Source organism: Chenopodium quinoa, unplaced genomic scaffold, assembly GCF_001683475.1.
Source record: "Chenopodium quinoa cultivar QQ74 unplaced genomic scaffold, ASM168347v1, whole genome shotgun sequence".
In the NCBI taxonomy this organism is placed as follows: Eukaryota; Viridiplantae; Streptophyta; class Magnoliopsida; order Caryophyllales; family Amaranthaceae; genus Chenopodium; species Chenopodium quinoa.
In genome coordinates this window covers 458,155-469,517 of record NW_018742271.1, presented here as the reverse complement: position 1 = coordinate 469,517, position 11,363 = coordinate 458,155, and the positions used below count along the sequence as shown (strand labels likewise).

General features: G+C 34.6%; 1 protein-coding gene across 1 annotated transcript; it reads right to left on the bottom strand.

Moving 5' to 3' along the window:
• Positions 1-6,298: 6,298 nt before the first annotated feature.
• On the bottom strand, positions 6,299-8,056 carry LOC110684463 (nucleolin-like). The gene has a single exon (XM_021860922.1). It carries the CDS (start codon positions 7,479-7,481, stop codon positions 6,792-6,794), a length of 690 nt encoding a protein of 229 aa, XP_021716614.1. The 5' UTR covers positions 7,482-8,056; the 3' UTR covers positions 6,299-6,791.
• Positions 8,057-11,363: the final 3,307 nt, after the last annotated feature.

Genomic DNA, 11,363 nt, shown 5'->3' with positions numbered 1-11,363 from the left:
TAAAATAGAAATACATTATTGTCATTCTAGTGATCCATATCATGTGGGAATAAACCCTTTTGTGTCAAAATGGGTACCAATAAATAGATTAGGTTTTCTAATTACAATTTTTAAGAAATTATTCCCCCAAATTTTGAAAGATTTTATTTTTTATTTTTAAAAAGTTGTTTGGTTTGAAAATGTTTGTCATCACACAATTTAAGTGGATTGAGTTGCATAAGTAGTGGATGCAACTTTTGGTCCAGTATAAACAAAAGGTGTATCGTTTAGCTTTTGACACTGAGAACATTTATAAGATGACACCGTTTGTAAGATTCGAATGCCAACACTTTGTGAATTTATGATTTGACATATTGGTATGTAGGAAACTTAATTTAAGAAAATGGAGTATTAAGGATTTAAGATTAAGTTAATAGTTAAGCCTTGAGCATTTTTTTTTCCTTATTTCTTATATGTTATGAAAAAGCTCTATGTTCCAACAAAAAAGGAACTTTCTAATGGTGAATCCGATCCGTATATGAAAATTGTGACTATGTGATTTTAGAATTATGAATGACTCAATAAAACTCCTTAAGAATATCATGGAAGCATATTATAAGATAAACATAGTGTGCATTGTTTAAAGTGTTTATTTTGCTATTTCTTTGTGAAATGCCAATGAAAGAATTCTCAACCTAGTTTTCTTTACATAGATTATCTCAATTCGATTGTGATGAATCAATCAAATGTTACCTCTATATAAATATATAAGTAAAATTTCCATACACGGGATTTGATATAATTGGAATTGAAGAGCGAAGATAAAACAATAATTAACCTTATCTCCCATAGTTGTCTAGCTAGCTAGTTTTGTTTTGTTTTGTTTTTATATATATATATATATATTTTTTTTAAAGACAAGCTAACTAATATTCTATTTAAATTTTAAGGAAAATATCTTTATAAAAAAATATTTGAGGGAAATAAAAGTATACCCAACTATAAATTATCGTGTTTTATGGTGTCTTTCACTATCATCTTAAATCTCTCACACATCTTCTTGTCGTCTTTGAGAAGTTTTATCCCTGTCAACCAATAAAGATGCCAAAAGCGAGCCTTTTTTTAACATGAAATGTTGCCCATTAATATTTGAGCTCTATCCCTACTCTTACCCCCACCATTGGTATTCAATGGTGAGTCTTTTAAGTTTCTTTAAGCCAAATAGATAAACAATATAAGTCACATACTCACATGTGCTCTATTATTACCAAGTATTGCTTACTTCGATTGAATGGACACAAATTTGGACATATATGTGGTATAGTGATCTTTTATATCATCAATTTCTAACATGACTTGTTAATTGTGACAGTCTAACAAATCGAGTTAGTTCTTCAAGTAGTGTTACCAATCGAATTCTTGTTGACATGAATTAATTGAGACTATTGGTAATGGAGTAAATTATAGCCAAAAGAGACCATAAATATTAGTCATATAATTTAGGGCCCAAAAAATAAGACTTAATAGTTGGTAGTTGACATACCACCTAGCTTTGAAAACAATCAATCCTGCAATCCACATGTCTGTCAAGGACTCCCGTACTCCCATTACTTGAACCTAGAGGCACAAATGCACAATAATAATGGGAGGCCAAAAAAAAAAAAAAAAAAAAAAAGACCCAAAAGTTATTTTTAAAATATTTGTGTAAAATAATACTTTAGAGTAGTTATGTTACTTATGTAGCAAATATGTATACAAATCATTTTTATATGAAGTAATACTTGGACTAATCAAAATCCATGCACTAAAAATACTTTGATTTAATTTAAGGTAAAAATTTTCTTATTCATCCTCCTTTATGAGAGACTTTGCGCCTTTACAAAGTTTTAGATCAACGCGATCATCCCTTTTCTCGTGATATAATTTTAGAACTAATTAATATAAACAAATGTATTTTTGTTTTCATCAGTACTTAATCAACGAGAATATTCTTAAACATTTACATTCAAATAGATCTTTTGTTTTTGGAAGGAGTCGATTGCAATTAATTAATAAATATTTCTAAAAAGAATAAATTAATATATTATGTTGTTTGGTTGATGTGGGAATTTAATTCCCAAAGGAATTTATACTTCATGGGAAGTTAATTCCTTAATGAAATTCCTAGGAATTTCTTAAATGTGTTTGGTTGGCAATGAGGGAAATTAGAATTCCCATGAATTTTGGTTTACCTAGGGGGGGCTAGGTAATTTACTTCCTATGTTTTGTGGGAAGTTGAAATTCCCATGAATTCCCACTTCCCCCATTTTTGCTTTTTGATGTCAATCAAACAACTCCTCATTTTCTCAATTCCCATGAATTTTCAATTCCTCCATTTTAGAATGTCAACCAAACAAGGTCTTAAAGTTATAAGCAATGGTACTTAAATATGGGATTGAATTTCATGTGCAATATGCAATAAAAAAGAGGCTAATGGATTTATAATTTTATTTGAATATTATATGCTACTACTATAATATAACCTTTAAAAATCATAGTAGTACTAGCTAGCTACATACTAATAAAATTAATTATTACATACACATTTTATCATTCAATAATAACTATATAAATATGTGTATCTCACAACAAAACAAACGAAGATAATCATATTGTAAAAAGACCTAAGCTAGGAATTCAAGCCGTTAGTACAAATTAGAACAATAAATCTACTTATACTATATACTATAACTAAACTAATTTAACTACATACTCGTACTATATATCTATGTGTTTGGGTACTAAAATGGTCATACCCATTTTAGTCTTGGGTAACTCTACCCATATAAGCCCAAAGGGCATAAAAAAGGTATAAAAGGCCCCAAATAAGTCAAATACATCAATATGGCCTTCAACGGCCCACATATGTAATTTTAGGGCTCATAAACCCACTTATGTACTCATATAAATACCCCTCAAAGGGCATAAGGTAAAAGGAGGTCACTCTTATCATCTAAGATGACCATACTCCTCCACTCTCTCCCCTAAACTCCTCTCAAAATATGCATTGTTTGGCAACTAACTTGGGCGTCGGAGGCTCCGCCCCGGGTTCAACCCCCGGCTCGGGGTTCATTTTGCAGATCCATTCAAGGCCCAAATTCGAGGTTCTCAGACACCCCTCCAAGGCCCGGTTAGCTCATTTTTTGCCGAAACAATTTGGCGCCGTCTGTGGGGAGACGAGTACTACTACCAATGAAAATCCACTAATTCATGGCTACTGTGTTCTATCACGAAAAAGGGTCAAAATTTCTAGCAAATTTAACCCAAAATTATTACTCCTGTCAAAAGGGGTAATCATTCTTGCAAATGGTGGAGATGATAGATAAACATTTTGATTTGTCGCCAATCTAACCACTACTAACAAGGTACTTCGTGCCTTTACAAAAAAAATTGGGAAATATTCCATGAATATGTTCAAACCTTAATTATTCTTGAAGAAGAATAAAAGCTAGATCTACGTGGCTCTAATGGAAAGCTCACAAAAGCAAGCCTTTCATTCACACCACCAAGTTGAAGAGGCAGCAGGTGGCATGAAACATACATAAAAAATCAATCAAGTTTATGTAAATTCAATGCTTGCCGAAGGAAATTGCCATTGTCTTCATCACAAGCTTCAAGGCTCACAACTCCACCACTAGAACGACTCACCATTTCATCCTAGGCAACACATGCCGAGGTCAATGGGGGTCAAGGCTAGTATTGTGAAGTGAGCCAAATCTCTTCACATCACATCTAAAGTAGCAGCCGAAGAAGATCCGAGGTTGTCTACCATTGTTGAAGCTTAAAAAAGCTCAAACTATCACCAATCTAAAAATCCGAAGCAAATAGCTCGGATAAGCAAAAGGAATCCGAAGCTCATCGAGCCGAGGCTATCCGAAGGTGTTTCAGCCCAAGCCGAAGGTGTTCTGGGCAAGCCAGCCGAGCCGAGACCGGTGTTTCAGCCAAGCCTAAGGCTTTTCAGCCGAGACCGAAGGAGTTTCAGCCCAAGCCGAAGGCGTTCTGGGCGAGTCGAAGGTGATTCAGCAGAAACCAAGGGTGGTACAGTTTACCGCTCCCAAGTTAAGGTCGGTAACCATAGCCGAGCCGAAGCTCACCTCTTATCTCCTGGCCAAGGCTAGCCATAGTCGAAGCCGAGCCCAGCCGAGGTTTACCTTCGCCGAGATTCGAGCTCCCAGCCGAAGCTCACAACCATATGAGCCGAGGGTGCTGCCGAAGATGGTTTGTCTGAACCGAAGAAGGTTCATCCAAGCCGAAGCTCATACGAGCTAATGCTAGAGCAACCAAAGCAATTAACTTCGGCAGTCAAGTGCAATTGGCTCAAATTGTACCCGACCTCAACCTACATCAAATCTGATGATAACAAGTCAGAAGAAAAATTTACCTTTTGACCATTTTCAAAGAGCTATAAGCCATAAAAAAAAACTACCTTTGTCAGGGTAGATGGCCAGAAGCTTTCTTACTTGCGGCTACTACTTTTATCAAGTAAATGGCTTCGGGCCCACTTTCATCAAAGCCCATCTATCAAATTGCTTCAGCAAAGAAAAATGGCTCTTAATTTTTCGAGTCAATATTTTCCTCAAAAAAAAAAAATATATCATCAACTATCCTCACGATGACGATGATAAAATTAATCATCAATCTTCCTCACGATGATGATGATTAAAAAAAAAAAAAAAAACAACTCTTTCTACCTCGGATCAAGGGTAAACTCTTTCTATCCTCGGATCAAGAGTAAAACTCTTTCTATCCCCGGATCAAGAGTAATAAACTCTTTTTATCCTCGGATTAAGAGTAAAACTCTTTCTATCTTCGGATCAAGAGTAAACTCTTTCTCTTCTCGGATCAAGAGTAATAAACTCTTTTTATCCTCGGATCAAGAGTAATAAACTCTTTTTATCCTCGGATCAAGAGTAAACTCTTTCAGTCCTCGGGTCAAGAGTAATAAATTCTTTTTATCCTCGGATCAAGAGTAAACTCTTTCTATCCCCGGATCAAGAGTAATAAACTCTTTCTATCCTCGGATTAAGGGTAAACTCTTTTTATCCTAGGATCAAGAGTAAACTCTTTCTATCCCCGGATCAAGAGTAATAAACTCTTTCTATCCTCGGATTAAGGGTAAACTCTTTCTATCCTCGGATCAAGAGTAATAAACTCTTTCTATCCTCGGATCAAGAGTAACCTCTTTCTATCCCCGGATCAAGAGTAATAAACTCTTTTTATCCTAGGATCAAGAGTAAACTCTTTCTATCCCCGGATCAAGAGTAATAAACTCTTTCTATCCTCGGATTAAGGGTAAACTCTTTCTATCCTCGGATTAAGGGTAAACTCTTTCTATCCTCGGATCAAGAGTAATAAACTCTTTCTATCCTCGGATCAAGAGTAACCTCTTTCTATCCCCGGATCACAGTAATAAACTCTTTCTATCCTCGGATCAAGAGTAATAAACTCTTTCTATCCTCGGATCAAGAGTATTAAACTCTTTCTATCCTCGGATCAAGAGTAATTAACTCTTACAATCCTCGGATCAAGAGTGTTGCCTCAGATAAACTCTTTCTATCCTTGGATCAAGAGTAATTAACTCTTACAATCCTCGGATCAAGAGTGTTGCCTCAGATAAACTCTTACAATCCTCGGATCAAGAGTGTTGCCTCAGAATAAACTCTTACAATCCTCGGATCAAGAGTGTTGCCTCGTATGAACTCTTTCATTCCTCGGATCAAGAGTAATTAGCTCTTTCAATCCTTGGATCAAGAGTGTTGCCTCAGATAAACTCTTTCAGTCCTCGGATCAAGAGTAATTAACTCTTTCAATCCTTGGATCAAGAGTGTTGCCTCGGATGAACTATTTCAGTCCTCGGATCAAACCTTGGATCAAGAGTGTTGCCTCGGATGAACTCTTTCAGTCCTCAGATCAAGAGTAATTAACTCTTTCAATCCTTGGATCAAGAGTGTTGCCTCAGATGAACTCTTTCAATCCTCGGATCAAGAGTAATTAACTCTTTCAATCCTTGCATCAAGAGTGTTGCCTCGGATGAACACTTTCAGTCCTCGGATCAAGAGTAATAACTCTTACAATCCTCGGATCAAGAGTGTTGCCTTGCATAAACCTGAACAAATAAAGTCCTTCGACTCAATTTCTGTGAACGAATTATTTGGGAAATTGAAACAAAACCCAACTCATTTTTTTCAAATAGAATTGGGTCTCGGGGGCTAATTGTTTGGGTACTAAAATGGTCATACCCATTTTAGTCTTGGGTAACTCTACCCATATAAGCCCAAAGGGCATAAAAAAGGTATAAAAGGCCCCAAATAAGTCAAATACATCAATATGGCCTTCAACGGCCCACATATGTAATTTTAGGGCTCATAAACCCACTTATGTACTCATATAAATACCCCTCAAAGGGCATAAGGTAAAAGGAGGTCACTCTTATCATCTAAGATGACCATACTCCTCCACTCTCTCCCCTAAACTCCTCTCAAAATATGCATTGTTTGGCAACTAACTTGGGCGTCGGAGGCTCCGCCCCGGGTTCAACCCCCGGGGCTCGGGGTTCATTTTGCAGGTCCATTCAAGGCCCAAATTCGAGGTTCTCAGACACCCCTCCAAGGCTCGGTTAGCTCATTTTTTGCCGAAACACTATGTTATTGGTGTAAGAGCTAAAGTTAATTAATATCACAAGTACAATAATATTAATTCAAATAAATTAATAATCAGTACTAGATCGAAAATTATTATTATTATTTTTCCCATGTAATTAATTTATTAATTAATCATGAAAGCATATAAAACTGCCGCTTACGCTTCAAAGATGATGGTAACATCATTGATGAAATGCGCCCATCATCACCTACATTATCCTCCTCATTCTCATTCTCATCCTCATCCTCGTCTTCTGCTTCATTGCTACTCGAGCAAGAAACATTGTTTAATCCTCGAGTTATAACATTATTAGATGTAATAATCGACGAAGAAGAAGACGACGACGTTGTCAATGGTACCACTTGGTTATCATCATCCTCTTCGTCCCCATCCAAGTCATCACCACCCGTGTACCTCGAATAACCTTCCTCTTCCTCATCCTCATCAGTATCCTCATCCTCATCCTCGTCCTCATCCTCATCATCGTCGTAACTCTCATACGCCCCGTCGTTTTCGTCGTGAGCCAGCGGGAGATGCGCCGATTGCACCGGCGTCATCACAGCCGCGGCGTGTCTAGAAGAAGTTGTGGAAGCACACGCAACGCAGAAGGATAGCGAAGGAGGGAGCATAGGACCGGAAGCGGTCCACGGAGTTGGTTTGTTACAAAGATGACATAGTAGTGTTCTACAATGTTTACTAACCAAGAAGTTGGCCTTGTGTACCTTGCCGTCGCAGTGCCAACATAATCTTGCTCGGTCCGACTCGCAGTACGTCGTTGCCGGCAAACTGCATAGCTCGCAACTAGATTTACTATTTTCCATCAGATATCGGAAAATATATGTGTATCAAAGAATATAAAAATATGTGTATAATATATATTGATATGGTAAGTTTAAGAGTTTGTTGTTGGTATTATGAGGAGTATATATATATTGAGTTAAGAACGAAGGGTGTGCAAGTTGGTGGTATTCTAAGGATATTCACTAATTTTATCTTATTTTATTTTATTTTGATTTAATTTGTTCTAAAGGTTAATAAGAAATTATAATTATTGAAGAATTGCCTTTGTATTCTTTATTTCTTTCCTATATATTTTGAGTTAGAGAAATGTGGGGTATGAGACTTGATATCAGGGAAAGTATGTGGAGTGTGATGCAGTTCATTTCGAACATTCAACACGAGGATATTTTTTTTTTGAGTTATGCAGGTGTTAATGTGTGGAACGTACATCTACCCTTCTTTTGTGTGGCTATTATGGTGTCGTTGTAACATTGCTGATGTGGTGGTACGTTGAATGTGGTTCGTTTAAATTTGTTGTACCACGATATTCTTAGTATTTAGAACTCATAGACTCATAGTCATATACTTGTACATAACATTATAGCCATATGTATGTCGTAATTTATTTTTAAGTATTACATAAATATTTTAAGACGGAGAGAATATATCCATTTAGCTACCACAATTTGTGTAGCATGAAGAGTTCTAAGTGGCATACAACCTAAGTAGTACTTGTTTCTGCGGGAATTCGATGACCCAACTCCAAGATCCGAAGCTCGAGTATATAACCCGTTCTGCTCCTATCGGCCAAACAAGAACCTACACACGGAGAAGAGATTAGCTAGCCCCGAAGTGAATCCGGGGATAACCACTCAATGATTGATTAAGTCAGTAAGTGTTTATAGAAAGAGGAAAGAGAATTTAGAGAGAGAAAAGTAGAGAAAGAGAGTAATAAATGCTACCTTATTTATGAGGTAAAATCAGATTATTTATAGGTTGATTAAGTGACGGGTGACAGTTTAATATGCAAAGTAACTTTCGCCACGTGTCAAACGTGAGAATGACACGTGTCAGCTGCTTTCAAGCCGATATGTATATTTTATTTATAAACGCCGATATTAATAAGAATTGTTGATGAACCGGGTCCGAATAGTATGTCGACCTAACATATCATATCGGCCTAACATACAATATCGGCCTAAATGTAAATATCTCCCCATACAGTACTGAATTCAGATGATATTTTTGCTGGAAGTGTTGGCTTTAAATGATCATTTACAACTTGCAAGATTATACAAAGAATAATGATGCAATGCTAAATTCCTAACTAAATGTGATGTGGAAGTTTTTATTTTATTTTTTTTTAAAATTTATAATTTCTTGAGAGGAAATAACGTCAAAGTTTAGATATTGCTTGTCTAATTAGCTGACAAAGCAGTGTTTACTCCTAAGCCCCACCTTCTTTCTAATAATAGCCACCAGAAAGTTGATTTTTTTTGTTTTCTTTTTTAAAATTGGTTGTTGCAAGAAACATCCAGCGCAATTGTTGTGCGCAGTATAATTTGATTAAGAGCATCTAATGCAATTGTCGTACTACCTCTAATTTATTACTCGAATTGAATAAAAGGCTTGGCCGTTCGAGTAGTTTTTCTCAGTTGTGCACGGATTTAGGGTCTGTTCACATTTACTGAATTGAGATGAAATGAATATTTTATAAGAGAAGAAAATTAGGAACTCAACTAAACTGAAATTAAGATGAAGTGAACAAACCCTTAAACATTAATATTTTTCTCATCCTGTTCCTATATTTTTGCCATTTAATTTTTTCACGGTCTTTAAGACACGTTTAAAATGTAAATACATGCATTCTCATACACATAAAAGTTATAAAAACGTGATATGTTAATAAAATATAAAATGATATGACTCTAATAAGATCACACATGACTAGCTATATTATCTATTATTATAGATTACCGGTAATTTAAGATCAAACTTTTCAAAGTTTAACCTAAAAAATAGCAATAGGCAAAGATTAAGGGACAAAAGGAGCAGTATGAATTACTATCGAGGTGGTTATAAGCTGTATTAGATATGGGGCCCAACCATAATGGTGGTATTTGCCTAGAATTGTTAGTGTCCACACAAATTAGAGAAATCTCGTGGTTTCAGTATGGGCTCGATAAAGATACTTGATGTCCTCAATCCTCATTGAGCCATTTCAATAATAATATTGCTTTACACCACTAAAATAGAGTACTTATATTAGCTGTATAAAATTATTATATTTTGCTTCCAAATAAAGTTTACTATACTTCTGTGAGGTTCCTCCTTTTTTTTAGCATACATTATTTCGTGTGGTCATAAATCTTCTATTTCATTCTCATACTTAGAAAGTTTGTTCATTCCCCATTTTTAAAAAAGAAAAAGAAAAAGAAAAAAGGATTCCTAGTGATGTTTTTAGTTCGAATTTCTGAAATTAGGGTGCATGATATTTTTTCAAATTTGTACCTTTTTTTAATTCCTCCTACATGTGAATCTTACCCTTTATTTATATGTACTGTATATGTTATCTCTCCACTGTTACAGTAGTAAACTAGCTATTTTCCCATTTTTATTTCTACTAGAGAAACTTTTATTAAATTGTTAGATTTAGAAAAGAGGCAAATAAAAATAGACTAGACAATTAATAAAGCAATCGAGTTATGATGCAAAAACAAGTGTTTAGAATGGGTGGCTCAAGTTACACCATATCATATCATACTATATTATCTTTGAGTGTTTTAGTAATCACGAGTCTAAATTAATTAAGTAAAAAAGTAATGTGAGACTGGAGACATATTAAAGTTTTAGAATCAAATTTTGTTTACATCATCAATCTATCTACACTGGACCATCATAATAATTTTGCTCCACTCAAATATATATTCCTCTTTTGGCTTTCAACTTACAAATAAAGTGAGCTATACTTTTGTGAGGTGTCTCATGTTTCAAGCATACTTAGAATTGGTCACAAATTTTCAATTTTATTCTTGAAATTTCCAATAAAATTCAATCAAAGATGATAAGGAACCTTATTGTTTTCATTGCCACAATGTGAGGAATTAGGTTAAATTTTAATGTGATTTAGAATCGTTTTTGTTTCATTTGCCTATCTACTATTTTTCTACTTTGTTTTTATCCATAGTAAAACTTTTAATTTGAGAAGACATGAAAAGAAGTCATCAACAATATAAACAAAAGGTACGGAGTAATTAATTGATGAATTAAGACAGGTGTATAAGATTCTATAACATAAAAAATCGTGTGCTTAAATAAATAATAAGAATGAAGTAATAATTGGCTTAATTGATGAAATTATAAGAAGTCGGTACTCAAAATTTGACCATCCATTACAATATATCTTTCACCACTCAAATATGTGGTCCTTATTTGGCTTCCTTATTGATCATAAATCATCTATCTCATCTTTCTATTGTTCGATTAAGTCAAATCAATGAAGAAAGGAATCCTTATTGTTTATCATGAGGATTATAAGTTCGAATTTCCGAATATGAAGTACAAGATATTTAGACATATATGCATTTTTTCATTCCTTATACATGTGATTATGTGAATCTTACTGTTTTAACAAAACATTATAGCTACACTAAGTAGTAGTTATCCAATTTTCTTGAAAGTAACTCTTAATAATAGATACAAGCATGGCTCAAGTTACTATTATTTGAGAGTATAAAATCATGCATGCCTCAAGTTACTTTATATCATATTATTGAATAATCAAACACGTTTAGTAAATAATGAGTATCAACTAGCTTAATTGATGAAATCATAAAAGATGGTACTTAAGATTTGAAATTAATTATGTCCACATATTGATTAGTCTTTGTTACACGATCACGATGTTTTCACACCATTCAAAT